Raw genomic sequence first — 19,618 nt, 5'->3', positions numbered from 1 at the left:
ACAGACGGACAGAGGGACTCAAGCCCCATCCACCCTGATTCCCACATTCTTAAGCTTTCTGTTTTATAATCACCAAAAAAGTTAGAGCTCACTCGCTGAAAGCTTTGATGCCTTGTGCAGCTGGACAGGGATGGTCTTATGTGGCAACATGTGGGACTTAGAACAGGAGAAACCCCTGATTATTTTCCCAATTAGGAGAATTTGAAGCTCCATTGTCTGTTTCCCTCAAGCCCCCCCCCCCCCCCCCCCCCCAGCAATCCTGTCGTGGAGTTGTGAATCTCCAGGACCACACTGTTGCCCCTAGGATCATGTGATGGGCCGCAATCCTGACAATAGGCAGACAAAAACCATGAAACCCAACAAATCATGCATCCTATCGTGGCCCCTAGGAATACAGAGGAAAGAGACAATGCTGACTCAACAGACATTTTGGAGAGCATTTCCCCAAAGTACATTTTACTTTTCATGGTTAGATTTTTTTCTCTCTCTCTTCTATTTTTATTTTTGAAAAGGGGAGAGGAAGGAAATGTCAGAGAGCATGAGGCCTGTTAGGAAACAGACATTCCCAAAACGTGTAACTTCAGGTGCTAACATTCTCTTCCTGTCACTCCCCTCACCATCTCTGTGCCCAGCCCCCCTGGCTCTGGATCTACACTGAAGACACTGCTTGAGCCATCTGACACAAAATAGCCTGTCCTTGAGGTTTCAGGGTGGAGGGGCTTGGCCTGGCTGCTGTTGTCATGGTAATTGGGGGGAGGGTTTCAAGGCTTTCCTAAGAACTGGAAAGACTCTTGTCTTCTTCCCCATGTCAGCTGCTGAATGTGACTCCTGTGGCCAGCCCTCTCTCCTGCAGTGTTATCTCTCTCTGCCTTTCTCCCTTACCCACTGGTCTCTAGCCATAATGACTGTCTTAGTCCTCAGAATGCAGTGTGTGTGTTGCATCTTGCAAAGAAGCTTTTAAGCTTTGAGTTCCTTTCTCCCCATTCAGGGTGCCCAGCTAACTCTTTAGGTCTCAGCTCCAATTTCCCACCAGTTAGCAAATATTCCTGAGTATCTATAACGTGCTTGGGGATACATCAGTGAACACAACAGACAAAAACCCTGTCTCTGTGGACCTATGTGCTATTTTTTCCCTAAGAAATTCTTATCTGACCCCCTGGGAGTGGTCTGGACTTCTGGTACTTGACAGATGTGGTCAACTGTCTGTGTGAACATTGTTTATTTCATGTCACTTCCCCTGCATTAGTCTGTGGGTCCTGTGAAGTCAGGGATTATTCACTACTGTACCAGCAGATTGCCTGCCACCCAGTAGGTGCTCAGTAATGCGGGTGAAGGAATGGATGAATGAATGGATACATGATCATTATTTTTTTTTTTAATTTTGGCTCTATTCAGATATTTCTGTTTCTTCTTGAGTCATTTTTTTTTTTTAAGATCTATTTATTTATTTATTTATTTATTTATTTATTTATACAAGCACTGGGTACAGTCAGAGGCGCGGGAGGGTGAGAGAATTCCCCAGAGCCAGAGCGGGGAGCAGAGCAGACAGAAGGACCGAAGTACACTGCTGAGGGGAGCAGCGGGCAGCAGGAGAGGTCTGTGCTCCATGTGGGACCCTCCTCCGGTGGCCGGGGAGCAGCCAGGGGTCGAACCAGCGCTGCAGAGGCTGCGGGCAGCTTCACAACCCAGCGCTCAACCGCTGCGCCACCAGGTTGATGATTATTTTTGATGGCAAATAGCAATGTCAGATATGAGGATCACATATACTTCTGAAAGGAATCTGCTTAAGCTGATGTTTGACTCTCACGAAGCAGCTACACTGTACTTTTAAAGACCCTAGAACTTGCAAGTTCTCACTCAGCTTTGCTGTGACTATGGTGTCCCATTGCTTAAGCTCTTGACATTTCATGATTTAAAAAAAATAACTCTGACCAAGCCTGACATTAATGTAGCAGCAGTTTGCTTTTTCTCCTATTCTCCTCCCAGGATGGGGATCTCTACAGGTTCTGGTGAGAAGTTCTTAACTCATAAGAACTAGCACCCCATTTATTCACTATGCCTCAAGCCCCCTCTTTCCCTTGGGCCTTGGCAGCCCTGTGGAGATGGTCTTCGTTTGCATTAATCATTTTCATGCACTTTGCACTCAGCTACACTGGTATTCAGAGAAAAATGCTCCCATGACAACTGCCACAACAGATGGTATTTGATCAGTCTCCAAGCTACCAAGGAGATATACAACAGGGCTTCTGAGGTTGCATATTTTACGTTATCGTGAGACCGGGTCCTGCCTTATCATGATTGAAATATAAAGTTTTCCATTTGCCTTCTATCTCCCTTCCCTCCTCCCTCCTTCTCTTTCCAGCTGTTGGCATGTTTTTTTTTTTTTATGATTTATTTATTTATGCATTCATGACCTGGGGTACAGACCAGAGTTTCAGGGGGTGAGAGGATTCACCAGAGACAGAGTGGGAAGCAGAACAGGCAGACTGACTGAAGTACACTGCTGAGGGGAGCAGTGGGCAAGAGAGGAGAGGTCTGCCTCGCCATGTGGGTTGCTCCTTGGTAGGCTAGGGATAGAACTTGTGCTGCAGAGGCTGTGGATTGCTTCATAGTGCAGTGCTTAACCCCTTGCGCCACCAGGGAGGCCCACTGTTGGCATATATTTTGATTTTCCTCCTCGCTTTCTGACTGTCCTGGGTGGAGATATCTGCACAGGGAGGCAAAGACTACAGTGTACAGTCTGTGGAATTGGCCCTGAGAGTCGCTGTTGAGAAACTCAGCTTTGGGATGGAGATCCCTGTTGAGGGAGCAATCAGCTTTGAGAGCACAACAGGGATCTCCCTGTTAAGCGAAGAAGGTTTATTTATTTATTTATTTTTGAAAGATTTATTTTTTATTTATACTAGAACCGGGGTACAGGCCAGAGGCATGGGAGGGTGAGAGGATTCACCAGAGACAGAGTGGGGAGCAGAATAAGCAGACAGACCGAAAGCACTGTTGAGGGGAGCAGCTGGTTAGAGAGGCGAGTTCTGCTGCGCCATGTGGGTATCTCCCTGGCCAGCCGGGAATCGAACCCGCGCTGCAGAGCCTGTGGACAGCTTCACAGTGCTGCAAACAACCCACTGCTCCACCAGGGAGGCCCGAGGGAAGAAGGTTTAATTGCAGTCTCTCTCTGGAATATTTGTGGACTTCACAGGGTAGAAGCCACATGTGGCCTCTAACAAAGGGAAGCCTGGGGAAGTGCATCTTGATCTTGGTCTGTCTTCTTCCTCTGCTTCTTCTTCATCCAGCACCTTCCTGCTCCCAGAGTCTCCAAACCACATTATGGTCCCTCTTCTGAATTCCCTGCCTCTATCCCCTCTAATGCTGCAAACTCCTGGGAACTCCATCCCAGGCTCTAAGACCCATTTCTATGGCAACAACTACAAAAGCTTTCTCACCCAGAGCAGCTCCCTGCCCCCATCAGCAACACTGGAATGTCAGACTTCGCACAGATTTTTTTCCACTAATTTTGGAAAGTAGTTTATGTTGGCCGCTATGTGCTAATGAACAACGTTGGTTGTATTTACATACTTTGCTGGTTGAGTCTTTTCCTTCACTCTGCCTCCCAACGTCAACCAGATCCTCATCTCATATCTCCCACTATGTGTCTGGATCACACATGAGCCACGAGCCTGTCTTGAAAGATGGGACAAGGACAACATTGTGCTGTGACGAGTCCCGGGGTCCTGCCATCTAGCCGTCCCCCTGCTGCGGGAGGTGGTGAGAGCTGGCAGTTTTAATGGTGCATGAAGATGAATTGTTTACCTGTACAGTATTTAGAAGGAAACCTTAAGGTGAATTTTAATCACAAGAAAGCCTGGATCAAAGCAACATTCTCCCCTTCTGATCTCATTCCAAGTGAAGCCGGGAGGTTGGAATCCACATCTGACCCTGTTCTGCTTCCCAGCTCCGCTGTATTCCTGGGGTGCAGATGAAAAGAGCCTGGGTCTCGGCCTCCTTGTCAGGAGTGATTTTTAACCGTAATGGAACATTATTAAAGAGTGGATTTGAGACTTGAGGAATGTTTTTTGAACTCCTTCTATGAGCAGAGAATTCATAGTAGAGGGAAAAATTTCAAGATGCTTGGTGGGGTTCTGAATCGTCTTTTAAATAATGACCCTAGTTCTTAGTTTTAGCATTTTCTGGGAGTGCAATCCAGCCATCCAGAGATTGCTGTCAGTTTCATCTCCTCTTCAGAAGAAACCACTTGTGGTGCCCTGAGGCTTCCTCTCGTCACCTAATGAAAAAAGATCCTAATACTTTCCTCATTTAAATGCTCTGGTTCTCCTTGAAGTGGATGGGAATCAGTGTGTGTATCAGATGGCTCTGTGGTCTCTAGAGAGAAGGGCTGTGTGGCTGTGGGCTGCTGGATAGGGAGAAGGATTCCAGACCAAACAATGGAGCACAGTGCCTGGCACAGAGCAGACATCCACAGAATTGTGTTGATTGACTGAATGAGTAAAAAACTCATGTAATTCAGGTTTCTTAACCTTGGCATTGCTGACATTTGAGATCGGATCATTTTTTGCTGTGGGAGGCAGACCTGTGCACTGCAGGCTACTTAGCAGCACCCTTGGCTTCTACCCACTCTCAGAAGCCCTTCTTCCCACCCCACTGAACCAGAATGTTGCCAGACATTGCCAAGATGTCCCCTGAGAAGCAAAATCTTTCCCCCTTTTCTCCCACTCTCTGCTCAGTGGGGAACTGCTGATCTAAATTATGGAATTCATTGCAAGAATGCTAAGGCTTTAAAAAAAATCATTAACAGGAAAAAAAAGTATTCTAGGAACCTATTTATAGTTATTCATCTCTTTAATAGAGTTTTTAATGGACAGAAAGCCCAGTGGATGGAAATTGCAATACACCAAGGCTGACTAGCCTTCTAAGAAGAAGTCGTCCAGTACTTTACATGGTGCTGTGTACATTGATTGCTTCGTGAATGTGACAAGTAAATGTACTGTATGTTCCTTGGAAGGAAAGTTCTCTAGAATTACAATATTGTGGTATAGCAGTGCTTTTCTTGAATATGTTGGTGGGTATCTTTTTACTCATCTAGTGTTGCACTGCTCCACTGTCTCAGAAATAACTTATTCATGTCAGCCGACCCACACGACCCTTCCTGGGATAGATATCAAGGATACCATTTTTGATTTTGCATTAGCAGATTCAGAGGTTGTTGGCTTTTTCTTTTTCTCATTTTCCATGGGAACATAATTGCCAAAGCCTTGTGTATTATCCAAGGACAAGATTTTATATTCAAGAAGTAGGATAGGATTATAGAAGGAGACAAAAGGTAGCAGAGGATTTTTATAATTTTGTCTTGATTTACATATTAATGCCTCTGTGCAGGTAACAAGTCCATTTGAATAGTATTGGTATATCACCACTGTACAATGGCAGAACTAAGGATGGATAGTTAACATCTTCTCAAAAAAGGGCTTTAGAATAGGGTGAAATGGCATTTGGAGATAGTTTTTTTATTATTCTTACCAATGAAAGCAGATTCTCCCAGACATTCTCCTCCTTTCTTTCCCATCCCTTTTTTTCCTTCCAAGATGATAGCACCTGGTTCTCAAGGTCAGTCAACTGTCCTGAGCTGGAAAGAAGAAAGGAGTCTCAAAATCAATCTCATGTTTACTCCCACTTTATAAGAAATGAGTTTCTATGATGGTGACAGGCATAATCCATAGCATCAGCATTTATTTTGCTTGTAGGAAATTTCATTCTGCCCTTTTCCTAGAAATGAAAAAGTGTTTCCCGGATGAGGACCCTTAAAGGTGAGCTAGCGGCTCAGAAAAAGATGGGAACCGGTGCTAGTAATATTGCAAGGATGGAGTAATCCCTCAAGTTCAAGGTTGAATGGATTCTGCTAACATGAGCACAGATGTATTCCGGTGTCCCATAGCTTAATTTGAAGCATTTGGAAGACGTTAAGCTGGGAAGTTGAAAGGAAATGCCAGACCTCATGGAGAGGGTGGACATCTTCAGGAAGACTGTCTTGGATGAAGTCAGACTCTCCTCAAGTTGGAGCTCTTAAAATGCAGATGCTGCTTTCTCTGTGGCTATAAAGGAGGCATCAGGATTTTGCTTGGAGAAGGAGAGGGAGAAAGAGCACATGTCCGTGTTCATGATAAACACCATGCATTCAAGACCAGTTTGAGTTCATAAAGGTGTTGATGGAGCTGAGAAGTCAGGTGGTGATGGGTAGTCTTGGAGATGAGCTGGGGGCCAGGGGAGTCTCCTTTGTAAAATGCTAGTTGTGTGAAATTCGAGATTCGTGTACCAAGTGAAAAGTAATTTCTTTTACATATGGCCACCATTGACATTCATCAAGCTCAAACATTTTCCTGTAGACAAAAAAATAATTAGCCCTGACAAGTGAAGTCAAATCAGACCCTTGGGAATGACCAAGTTGTTTTTTTCATGAGGACTGGACATCAAATGGCCCCTTGGCTGTGACATCAGCCCTGGAAAACCTGGAGGCCTCATGGACTCTAGCTGGTGGGGCTCTTCTTGTCACAGAGGACACAAAGGACAGTGTTTTGAGAGGGTTACATCCCTCCCTGGTCATCTGTAGCCCCTGCCATCCTGAGAATTTTGTGAGTAAACACTGCTCAGATTCCTACTGCAACTTCCATTCACTGTTTTACATTTGACAGCCTGCCTCCTCAGTGGCTGGAAATTCCTCCCAGCTGCTGGGAGATGGGTGGGTCTACCAACCTTGTCCCCACCTCCATTTTTCTGGCAGCTGCTCAAATTTTCAGGATTGCACTGGGCCAGCGATCAACATACAGTTCTACCCTGGTTATTTTTGGCAGCCATGAGCAGTCCAAGACCTTGACTTTTGGTACTGTGTGGTTGGGATATTAGGTAACCTGGAGAGTCCTGACCTACGTCCACCACTTATTCATCCAGCAGGTCCATGTCCTTGTTTTTCCTCATTGAGAACCTTAGTGAATGCACGGTGAACCCTTTCTGACATGGCCCTTTGTTTCTAAGAAGGGATGGTGGAACATTTACTGAGTATATATGTTTTTTTTTCTCTCCCTAGATTGAAAACATAGACGCCTGCTTGAATTTCCTGGCAGCTAAGGGAATAAACATCCAGGGGCTGTCTGCAGAAGGTGAGTCAGAGCGCTTGTCATGGAACTGCCTTTTTATCATCAGAAATGCCCACCTGTTACCTGTGATACAGTTAAGACAGGGATGCTGGTGGGCACTTCTGCTGTTGTCTTCCTTCTGGTTGTGAGGTGGCCTGCTACTTACCTGAACTTGAGAGTGCCAACTTCTTGACAACCTACAGAATCACTCCAAGGATGCAGAAGAAACCGTGCCAGCTGTGTTATAAGCCATTGAGGGTGTGGTGAAGACGAGCTGCTTCTCTCTGAGAAGGGCTTAATCCAACAACACTGATTTGATTCACCTGATTAGTAGTGCCAAGCCAGGCCTAACCTGTGGGAGAGAGAACACTTAGCCACAGAACATACTAAAATCATACAGTTTCCAGGGGAAAATGCCTAGTTCTTATCTGTTATTTTTATTAGAAGAAGAAGCTCTTTTCCCAGCTTGAAAAAAAAAAAAAAAAAACCCAAACCAAAAACAAAACATGTGATTTATTAATGATTGGCTACTTTTTGACATCCTGATGAGATCTTAATTAGCTTAAATTTGTGCCTAATTAGAACACGAGCATTTGCTATTCAATTAGGTATTGGTCTAGAGGTGACTGGTTTGGATTCTCAGCCTCCTCAGGCAACCTCTCGCCCTGGGAACTCTCACTCTCTCCTGTCTGTAAATACAAGCAGCCGCCAGCCCAGGCCGATCTGCCCGGCATTCTCCCAAACTCATTAGGCTGCACCTGCCTCCAGCTTTCCCAGAACAGGTAAAATAGTTTGGGCTTCAGATGGCACCACCTCTCCCTTGCAGGGTTGCTTTTTTAAAGAGATGCCTGTTGGCATCGACTCTTGTGGTCAGGGTGGGGAGGAGGGGAAGCAGTGAGGAAGGAAGCAGCCCCGTGAGCAGGTAAGTCTACAAATTGGTGGGTTCCTTTTGGGGTCTGTTCCCTGCCTTTGCTCTGCTGTGAGGTGAATGCTGGGTTTCCCTGGCTTTGTTGCTGAACTGTCATCTCTTCCAGTACTGGGGGCAGGTGGCCCCTGCTGGTGCCTGTGGGCATGTCGTATTTCTGGGTGGGACTATTGGGTTTCCCCAAGTGGGACCTCAAAGGTGCTGAGCCTGTCCCAGGTCAGGCACAACAGCACCGTATCCAGAGGTTTCAGAAGCAGCTTCCCAGGAATCAGCTTTAATTCCAGCTCTGAGTAGAGGGCATGTGTCGGGTTCCCTTGCTTTGGGGTGTGAGCCCTCCTTCATGGGGTTGAGATCCGGGCTGAATGACATGTGGCATGTACATTGTTAGGGTGTAGGAGGGAGGGTGGGGGAGGGTGTTTCTGTGGTTAGGTAGGGAGATGCAAATTCCCACTCTGAGGAACACCTTATTTCTTCCCATAGAGAGTTCTTGTGCTGGCTGGTAGGTGGCAGGCACATGCTCCTGCTAGTTTCTGGGAGTGATTGGATCCCTCAGAACTGTGCCTCTGGCAGAGAATCAGCAGGGATGTTTCACAGAGTCATGCTCAGCAGAAACAGCTCTAGAGGGTGTAGACTCTGGAAGCTAGCTTCATCCCAAGTGGCCTGGAGCTGACCTCTGGCCACTCGGCCATCTCTGCATTGTTCTGCCTTCCGCCTCGTTTATTACCCACCCCTCCATCTCTTCCTCTCTACACCTTCAGACATAGTGCATCTTCTCAATGAATACTTGTCTCATGAATAATGCCAACTGTGCTTTTAAGACTTTTATGTGTATCAGCTCCAGCTCTCATGACTGACGTTGGAATTTATAGTTTCCTGGCTTTACAGATGAGGAGACTTTGGCTCGAAGAGGTTGTGGATGGCTGGAACTGGAGGGAATTGTGCTGAGTGAAATAAGAGAGAAAGAGACAAGTCCCAGATGGTGACACTTATATATAGACTATGGAGGAACAAAACAGAGTCAGACAAACCCAAACTAATACTAAACTCTAGAAACCTGACTGTAGTGTTGAGGCTACTGAAGGGGGAGAGGGAGGAGAGCAAGCTGGGAAGGGGGCACATGGACTATGGTGGAGAACTTTCCAGTGCTTAGTGGTGAGTGTGGCGAGTGTGGTGAGGTAACATACAGCTGAAGGGTGTGATCCTGTACCTCTAAGTTACATACAGTGCTGTAAGCCAAAGTTAATTCAGGAAGAATAAAAGGAAAAAAATAATAAAGAGGGTATTCATGACATCCCCAAGAGCTGTAGCTAGTGAGTGATGGAGCCAGGATTTGAAACCAGGCATATGATTTCAGAATTCATATTCATGGTATTTTGGGGGAAAGCAGATGGGTAAAATCTAGGCATGCCACATACAGGCAGTCAGAAAAGACCTTGAACAATTTGTTGCCTGGAATGTTGGCTCAGAAGGCGTAGCAGTCCATGAAGGCATAGCATGCAAAGAGACAGTCAGCTCCTGCCCCTCATTGATGCTGGGATGTGGCCTTTGTGAGTCTCCGAGCATAGAAGAGTGTATCGTAACCAGAGGTTGACGTGTCAGCGCTTGGGGTGTAACGATGAAGGGGGCTCATGTATGTCCTCCCTCACTGCTAGTCTTTTCTGCTGGATCGACACTCATTTAATGCTGTTGTGATAGAACCCATAGCTCTTCAGTCATGCTCAGTGATGACAACAGTTTTATGTCAATACTTATGAATCAGCATTGTTTTAAAATTCATCCAGAAACTCTACTCAAAGGTCTTTCCCCCACCTCCCCACCAAAGGTAAGTAGCATTAGAAGGTTGAGGAACGGTGGGGCCATGATCACTGACTTCCTTCCCTTCTCTCCCTCTGTTCCTGGGCCTGGGTCTGCAAAGTTGGGGTGGCTTAGTGAAGGCAGAATTTTGTTGGCAGAGAAGTTGCCATACTCCTCCCAGGTATTTGCCACAATCCCAAGGTGGGGATTTTGGTACTGTAATGCTCCCGGGGCCTTGGTAGTGTGTGGTGAGACTCTTTTAGCTCACCCCCAAATGATAGCATGCATGACCCATCCCCCTGATTCAGGTCCCTGTTGGTCCCCCCACTAAGGTCCAGGTAAGATTGTGAAATTCAGTCTCATGGCCCCTCCATTACCCGCCATAGAACCAACAGGAATGTGTGGGCTCCATCTTGTCCTTGTGGCTGGTAGAACAGGCCTCCTGTCACCTGGAAACACCCCACCCCATGATCTCTCTCCCCAGCTCTTTCCCCACTTCCAGGTGACCAAGAGGCACATCTGCTAAGTTCCTCTTAGCAGATGTCTGACTAGGGACTAGGACGCCAGCAGCCCTACTGGCAGAAATGCTTGTGGAGCCTCCACTACCTTGACTTAATGAGTTCAAGTCCCCACCTTCTTGCTCCTTGGTGAGGGGAAGAAATAGGCTGTCTTTGTGATCAAACATTTTCATCTGTCTTTTTTTAATATAATGTCTTTTTTTTAAAAGATTGGCCAGAGGTGCGGAGTGGGGGGCAGGTGAGAGGATTCACCAGAGACAGAGTGGGGAGCAGAACAGGCAGATCTACTGCAATACACTGCTGAGGGGACCAGCAGGCGAGACAGGAGAGGTCTGCTGCGCCATGTGGGTTAGCTCACTAGCTGGGAATCGAACTCATGTTGCAGTGGCTGGTGATAGCTTGACAGCACTGAGACTTTAACCCCTAAGCCACCAGGGAGGCCCAGACATTCTCATCTAGATGACATTCCCACCTAAATCTTCTGACACTGGTTTTGGGAAGTGGGGGTTGATGGAGATGATGGTGTTTGTTGACAAGATTCTGAACTGGCACTATCTTGTTGGAAGACTGCTGGCCCCAATCTTTGTCAACAAATGGAACTTATATGAGCAAGAGCACTTAGCGCCTCACATCCTCCAGTGGACCTTACTCCCAGGGTTACAAGGAATATCTCATGTGGTATACTACTCGGTTAACAAAAGAGAAACCATCTATGTATGTCAGTCGTCCAAGCTAAGTGCTGTGCACATTTATATCTTATTTAATTCCCCCAGCAACCTTCTGAATTTATATTTACTCATCATACAAAGAGTAAACTGAGGCCGCAAAAGGTTAAGTTACACGTGGGAAAAGGGAAACCCCTCAGGTGAGTGACTGATCATCTCACATGTGCTGATTCGAAAGCCTGATATTTCCTACCACTCATGTCACCACCTCTACCCACACTTTTAACCAGCGGCATAATTACCAGAAAAGCAATATAGTATATAGAGAAATAATGTCGTTTTAATGCTTTTTGTTTTCCTTTTGAAGATGACTGAGTGCCCTGAGGCTCCTCCTCTGATGAAAACATCAGCGGTTGGAAAGCCCCATAGGGGCAGCCCCACCCTTCCCCGGTGACTAAACATGGTTTGGAACTCAGACGGGTGTATGCACCTGTCCTTGAAGCTTCAGCAGCTCAGGCGCTGCCCCGACCTGCCTGTTACAGAGCTCGCAGAGCTTGTGTTCCCGCGCACAGGCAGTGAAGTCTACAGCCAGAGGCTGCAGACTCTGGTGAGCCCCAGGGAGAGGCTGCTGGTGTGGGGCAATTTCTCCGGACTAGGCCTCCCCACCCCCTCTGTGTGCCCGAAGGCTGGACCCATCCTTTTGCTCTTGGAGATGTGCCAGAGTCCTGTGAGCTGGAGCCTCACCTGGCTCTGAGTGCTTTTCAAGATCCCTCCCACCCCTCCCTGACATACTCCACCTGTCACAACCATCTGTAAACCTGTCCCTAGGAGGGAGGATGGCCTCGACCCCTGGGAGTTTTGAGAACACCTGGGGTTTGTACTACCTGGCCCTGAGCCCATCTTCCCATAATGGAGAAGTAGAGTTCTGGGGGTATCCTATTTAGCTCAGCAAATATTTGCAGGGCACAGCCTGTATACCAGGCCCAGTGCAGTAGCCTGGGATACATGGTGTATCCAGTCATTTGTACATACTTGCCTTAATTCTAATTAACAGGAGAACTGTGCTAGCAGTCTATGAAGGATCCAGTGGCCTCCAAAGGAGGGCAGTTGATCATCTCTGCCTGGGGAAGTCAGGGGAGGCTTCACAGAGGTGGTGATATTTCCCCTGGGTTTTATGGGATGAGTAGGCATTCACCCGACAGAAAGAGAAGGTGAAGGGAAATCTAGACAGAAGATGGGCATAGGTAATATGATGGGGGCAAAGGAATGCCTCATATTGGTCTTGCAGATTAGAGAGACAGAGGCAGGAAGAACCTTCTAGCTATTTCTGGAAGTAGGGTGTGCTTTGGGGGAAGTGAATCACTTGCTGATTTGGTTAGCTTAGACCTGGTTTGCTACTCATATGGCCAAAGATCAGCATGCTGAGCTTGCTCCTCCTTTCATCCTGAGCTGGAGAGCAGGAGGTCTTTCTGGAGCTTGTGAGTAAAAGCAGCAGGTGGATTGTTTCTATTTCCTTCTACTCATATCACCTGAGTTTGGCAGTGAGTGGCCTTTGTGTCCTTCACCAGAAGGGGCCCTGCAGGTTCTTGTTCCCACCCCTCATCCCACTTCCCCTGTGGGTGGAGTCTTTGACAGGCGTGGTGAGCAGCCCCAGAAGGACTGAGAGAGGGCAGAGAGCTATGTGCTGAGTATGGGTTATGCAGCCGGCTCCTCTGGAGGACTGATGCCACAGAACCCACAGTCCCGAGTCAGCTGCGCGAGCCTCACAAAACCATGGGGTAGGGAGATGAATAGGAATTTGGCAACTCTGTGGTCTGAGGCAGCCCGCCTTTTGGCTTCAAATCCCTTCTTCCCTACAAAAAGTTTCCTTTGTATTAGATTATTCTGATGCTTGTGCCTCTTTAAGGCAGGTTTGAGGTTTCCCTTTAATGGTGAAAGAAAATATTTAGCCTACCTTTCATGTCCAACATTCCCTACAGCATCTGTGTGGCTTACACCAGTCAATGGGAGCAAAAAGATCAATTAGAACCCCCAAAATGAAGAGTCCAGCAATCCCAAAACTGGAAACTGGAAAACTGGACTATGGTGTGTAGTATTTCAGTTTATACGGACATAGCCACAAGAGAAAGGAGAACGGGGTCCCCATGCTTAGTGTCTCCTTGGTGGAGTCACCTCTCTCTAGGTTTGCTTTTTACCCCTTCTCTGGAGATCAAGAGGGTGAGGATCTTGGATCCAGATCGAAAATGATCCTCTTTTTTGAAAGTCTTGGCTTTGTCATGAGGGAAACATTTCTGTGGGCTGGTGGATTTTGTTTTAGACTGCCTGGGAGTGTGTCTACCAGGTCTCGTGGAACACACCAGACGTATGGCATTTGGAAATATGGAGAGCACACAATTGCAGCTATTTTTGAAATCGTTGACTAGAGACCACCCATGGCATAAACTGTGTGGCCTCCAACCCTGAACAGAGCATCCACCACTCTTGAATTCTTGTGTTCTGAAAAGAAAACTGAATTGGTGTCTGGATAAACAAAATGTGCTATATCCATGGAAATTGAATCTTACTCGGTAATATTTAGAAGCAAACTAATGAGAGATGCCCTGACATGGATGAACTTTAAAAGCATTATGCTACGTGAAAGCAGCCAGATGCAAAAGACTGTATTGCATGATTCCGTTTATGTGAAATGTCTGGGAACAGGTTTGAAAATTGACTGGACGAATGTAAGGAATCTTTTCAAAGATCTATTTATTTATTTATACAAGCACTGGGTAGTTAGAAGTACGGGAGGGTGAGAGAATTCACCAGAGCCAGAGTGGATAGCAGAACAGACAGACTGACGAAATACACTGCTGAGGGGAGCAGTGGGCGCAGCAGGAGAGGTCTATGCGCCATGTGGGACCCTCACCTGGTGGCCAGGGATCAAACCGGCGCTGCAGAGGCTGCGGGCAGCTTCTCAACCCAGCGCTCAACCGCTGCGCCACCGGGGAGGCCCTGTAAGGAATCTTTTCAAAGGTAATGGAAATATTCTAAACCTAGACTTTACTAAAAATCATCATACACTGAATTTTATGGATGTAAGTTACAACACAATAAAGTTGTGTTTTTATTTTATATATTTTTACATTATTTTTCATTTTTGCACAATGTATGCATTTTCATCTTGGTTATATTCCCCATACAACTCCCACCCCCCTTATTTTGACAACCCAGAGGGGTTTCTCTGGTGGTGCAGGGGTTAAAGTCAGTGCTATCAAGCTGTCTGCAGCCACTGCAGCATGATTTCGATCCCTGGCCAGGGAGCTAACCCACATGGTGCAGCCGACCTCTCCTGCTGCTCCCCTCAGCAGTGTATTTCCCTGGATCCACCTGTTCTGTTCCCTATTCTGTCTTTGGTGAATCTTCTCACCCTCCGCACCTCTGGCCTACACCCCAGTTCTTGTGTGCATAAATAAAAAAATAAACCTTTAAAAAAAAAAAAAACCCCAGAAAGATCACCACTCAGTTTTCTCTAAAACGAGCTTATGCAGGATGGATGCCCGTGACAGTGGCAGAGAGGGCATGAGAAGGGGGAATAGACAGCTTCAAAGTCTCCCTTTACGTGACGAGCCCAGTAGTGAGTTCTGAGGAGGCTGCAAATTAAGTGGCCCTATTTTCTGAACCAAAAAATCACAGTGAGGCAGTGTCCTAGGTGCTTTGCACTCATTTTCTCACTGAATCTTCACTTAATTCTCATGGCAGCCCTGTGGGAAAGGTGTAGCAGGGAGTATCCCTATTTTAAAATGAGACTGAGGCTCAAGGAATTTGAATCCTATAGAAACTCAAAGTCTATTGTGCCAGCAAGGCGCGGAGCAGGTTCTCTATCAATTTGGGCAGATGGATGAAGGAGAGTTCTGGAGCCCTCTGGATTTTTCAGGCTTTAGTGTTCTTTCTACCCCATTTTTGTGGGGCAGGCCTCCCAGCTCCCGGCAAATCTTTACTCATTTCTTTCTCTGGCATCATCTGATGGTCCTGCCTCTCTGTAGTCACTCTTCCTCCTGCCGCTGTTCTGCGATAGCCATTTGGTGATGCCGCCTTTGTAGCCTCAGACTCCAGGCTCAGGTGCGCCCACTCACACACACCCATACCACACTCCAGGTATCCATCATCAGGCATGAGCGCCCCCCGCCCACACTCCCAACCACCTTCTGCATTCAAGGCCCCAGGTGATAGTCACAGAGGCCAATGGTGTAAAACCTGACCAGTTCACTTCCCCTACACCAGAGATGAGCTATAATGATTCAAACCTAGATCTTCTTGACTCCCAAAAACCAATGCCTTTTATAATAAAAATGTTTATCACCTAAGAGAAAGTGTATTTTATGGGAGCGTTATGTTTCCATAAAATAAAAAATGTTTTAGGAAGTGAGGTAACAGTTATGAATGATTAATTATTTAATGATTAGGTAACTAGAGAATATGACCAAGTTGGCTCCGCTTGTCTGCATCTGGCTTTGGCTGGTAGTTTCTGATACCTTATTTTTTGCAGTGGACAATTCCTGAGCCCCTGGGTACATGTATATGGAATTGTAAATTCTTCCTTTCTTTATTTTGCCTGTGTGCTTTTAAATATATAATATATATTCACATTATATATATATATTTCAAGGAATATTTCACACATTCCATAATAAAAGAATACTTACAGAAGAATAAAGACTATTCCATGCTGTAAAGCAACCAACCCAATCCGGGCAGGTTAATGAACAGTTCTAGCAGCCACATGCTCTTCGCTGTTGTTTGTAGTAGCTGTTCTCCTCCGTACACTCCACTGCTCCACCCTTAACACCGCACTACCACCACACCACACTCTGCTGCACCACCCTTATAAATCAGTCTCTTAGCTCAGGTGTACCCATCTACCTCGGCCCACACCCTATTCCAGGTGCCCGCCATCAGGCATGCATTCAGGACCACAAGGATCCATCATCTATCCTGATGGCGGGAGGGCAGAAAAGCCTGACATTTTTCCTTACCCTACAGTCCACCCCCTCAAGGTTTTCTGCCACACAATCTACATATATACAAGTGTCTTAGCAAACATAAATGCAGCCATGGCCCACAAAGCAAATACATCACAGTATAACACAATACAACAGAACACAAATAAGTCCAGGCAGGGCCCCAACCTAGTGGCAAAAAAATTATTGGTACCAGCAGATGAGCCACCAAATCTGCTGCCAAAGGCACTATTCATACGAGGGAGGGGAATCACTCACGGCATCTACTGTAACACACCAGGAGCCATCAGGCTTCCTGGCCTTTTCTGGCTGTAGTCTCGGCTACAAGCCACACACAGCATCCACCCCCAGGATGCACTAGCTCTGGGATTGGCAATTTTATTCTGTTGAGGGTAATCGCCAACCCTCAGGGTTCTGTCTGCAGTCGCGCCAACACTCGGCCTTCATAGCCATCCATGCGACTTGCAGACCCCTGCACTCAAGCCAACCCACTGCACAATCACATGGGTCGGGGATCCAAACTCTGCATTCGGCTTGGGCTCCACCCCAAGCCATGTTCCCCACCCATCCCCCAAGGACGGGTTCCTCAGCTCCTCACCCTCACTCAAGAATGAGCAGGGCATCACCCACAGGTGATTTTAGGAGACTCACAGGTCTTCAGCATACTCAGGCTGCTTAACAGGCGCTCAAGGCTTCCCAAACTTAGCATCAGCACCAGCTTTTGCCTTTTCAGTTGGCTTTTCTCCTTTGCCTGGCTGCTGGGCATACACAGGCTGCTTTTGGCCATCAAGGCCCACTGGCCACCCCCAGATTCTCAAAAAAAAAAAAAAAAAACCACAACCTGCGAAGATCCTCCGCCTTCTGGCGGGATTGTCAGTCCAAGTTCATCAGTCTGAATCCATTAGTCCAAGTCTGTTGGCCTCTCCCTGCATCAGCACTGGTGAGCTCCAAATCGTAGGTCTCTCTTCCAACGATTCTTGCTGCCTCAGGGATCGTTGGCTGGTCCTCTCAGGCGTCTCCTCCACACGAGGTCTCATCCTGCAGCTCCTGAAACTTGTCCCTCTCCTGTGCCGCCATGACGCCTACAGCGTTGTCACAGGCAAACAGTCTGTTACTCCTTAGTCCCTCCAGGCTCCATACCCGTCTGCATGGATCATCTTGCCGACTTACGCCAATTGTAAAGCAACCAACCCAATCCGGGCAGGTTAATGAACGGTTGGTTCTAGCAGCCATATGCTCTTTGCCATTGTTTGTAGCCGCCGTTCTCCTCCGTACACTCCACTGCTCCACCCTTAACACCGCACTACCACCACACCACACTCTGCTGCACCACCCTTATAAATCAGTCTCTTAGCTCAGGTGTACCCATCTACCTCGGCCCACACCCTATTCCAGGTGCCCGCCATCAGGCATGCATTTAGGACCGCAAGGATCCATCATCTATCCTGATGGCGGGAGGGCAGAAAAGCCTGACCTTTTTCCTTACCCTACACATGCTCACCAGCTAGCTAAATAAATGTAATGTTATCTGGGGTGTTTTTAAGAAAGCTCACACTCGTGATGGCTATACACATAAGCGGAGGCTTGGTTTTGAGTGAGAAAAACCTAGATTCAAATCCCAACTCTAGCATTTATCACCTTGGAGGAGACATAAAATTTCTGGGCCTCTCTTTCTCTACGAGAGGGATCAAATCATATTTTACATGTAAAGACCTTAATTAGATACATACCATTAGGAGTAGTTCTTGTTATTACAAACTATATAACCTGATGACAGTTATTAAAGGCACTAAAAGTGAACCTTAGATAGGTTTCATCTCTTCCTGTGATTAGCTCTACTTCTGCCCTCCTGTAAATTTGATTTTTGAGGGGAAACTCTTTTCCCAAGTTTCTTAACAGGTGTTCACCAGCACACCACCTGTTGATTGCACCCCTAGCACCCATCACTAACTACCTGGGTGCCCACAGATGTATCCCTCTCCATTTCCTCAATGGTAAAATGAGGAGCCAACTAAATCATTCCTCCAAGCATCATATTCTATGTCCCAAATGCGCCCCCTAAGAACATTTAGAAGCATAAAGGAAACAAAGCATAGATGTATGCTTCCCTTGTGGTTTCCTTAGGCTGGAGAAGGAAGCAGAGCTGAAGGATTAGAGCTAAACTACCCAAAGAAGCTGGACAGCTCAGCCATCTCTCTTTGGAGTGTTCTCTGCTCTCTGCATGCACACAATGGTTTATAACCATCATTGTTTGCCCAGGTCAGTCCTGGCTTCCCGTTGTCCTGCTGTAATTAAAAGCTCCCTCTTTACACTTTGAAAAGAATCCTGGCTTGCATGACAAATTATAAATTCATCATAGTAAAAACCATTTTTGAGGGATGGAGCTTGCAGCTGTTTGGGAATCTCATACAAAATTCTGGGGAAAGTCCTCATAGAATTGCAAAAACCAGAGAGGACTTCAGTGTTTCCATTGTGCTGTCACATACCTGCTCTCATTTCATCTGCAAAACAACTTTTGTGTGATGAGGCAAATTGTGTCAATATTGCCACTGAGGCTCAGAAAGATTAAGTGACTTGGCCAAGGTTGCACAGCTATTAAATACTTTCCTGTCTGTCTTGTCTCAGGATCAGAAACTGCTAGCTCCAAAAAGAGAGAGTTTTAAGGTTGGCTTCTCCTAATTTGTGTTGTCAGAGCCTAGAGAGAGAGAGAGAGACGCTTCAGCGACAGGAAGTAATCCAGCCTGGCCTAATCAGATCACAGCCAGGGTGCTGGCAGGTTGCCTTTCCTCCCTCTTTTGCACAGAATGGGGCTTGTTTCTGAAAGGACCCCATTCAAACCTTCTGCCTCTCAACAGGTCTTTGCAGGAAACTTGTGTTCCCATATCAGCTGCGTCTTTCCAGCCCAGGGTCATCCTGGAGGTGTGCATTACCCACACTGGACCCCACCCCCTGTAATTCCCATGCCAGTTCAGAAAAAGAAATTTAGCCTCCAGTCAAAGCAAAGCAAGAGGGAGCCCCGCGCCCCCAACCCCCCACCCTGCAAGGTTCTTCCTTCTGGGGGGAAGGGGCTCATGCTGGGTGGCCCTTTTACTTCACCCCCAGGGTCAGTTTAGACCCTGGCCATCGCATCTGGTATTAAAAGAACTGCGTAGAGGGAGGGATTGCCCAGGAGAAACAGCTTAGAGATCTGTTGGCTCTGCCTGTGAATAAATGTTTTATTCCTTCTCTGTACCTCTTCATGCATGCCTTGAGGCAAATGCATTTTAACATCTAAAAACTCCATCTGGAATAAAAATGGTCTTATCCCCACTGTGCTCTAATTTCTTTTAATATCGGAGTTCTGTGAGTTCTTTATGGAAGCAAGTTCTACAAGCAGTACCCACACCCATCCCAAAGTAAGAGTTATTTCCCCAGCGCATGAGAGAGGCAGTGGTATATTGAAGGATGATTGGGGAAAGCAGTGCAAGGATTTCTGGCTTGGCACTGCCAGGCGACTTGAAGCACAGAGCAGGAGCAGGGACTTGGCAGAGCCCCTGAAGACCTGTGTATCCCCTGGCGCCAGACCGCGCCCCGG

General features: G+C 46.9%; 1 protein-coding gene across 5 annotated transcripts in view; it reads left to right on the top strand.

The window, feature by feature from the left end:
• NAV2 (neuron navigator 2) overlaps nt 1-19,618 on the top strand; it is a gene marked incomplete at both ends in the record, with an annotated part of 712,365 nt that overhangs the window by 475,885 nt on the left and 216,862 nt on the right. For all 5 annotated transcript variants that reach the window (XM_084252230.1, XM_084252229.1, XM_084252228.1 and 2 more), the window contains one exon: nt 7,094-7,166. In XM_084252230.1, coding sequence (XP_084108356.1) covers nt 7,094-7,166 — 73 coding nt within the window. The remainder of the gene's footprint in view (nt 1-7,093; nt 7,167-19,618) is intronic.

The sequence above is a fragment of the Talpa europaea genome, assembly GCF_964194135.1.
Source record: "Talpa europaea genome assembly, chromosome: 1".
Lineage (NCBI taxonomy): Eukaryota > Metazoa > Chordata > Mammalia > Eulipotyphla > Talpidae > Talpa > Talpa europaea.
Note: the sequence above shows the minus strand (reverse complement) of the source record. Positions and strands in the feature narration are given on the sequence as shown.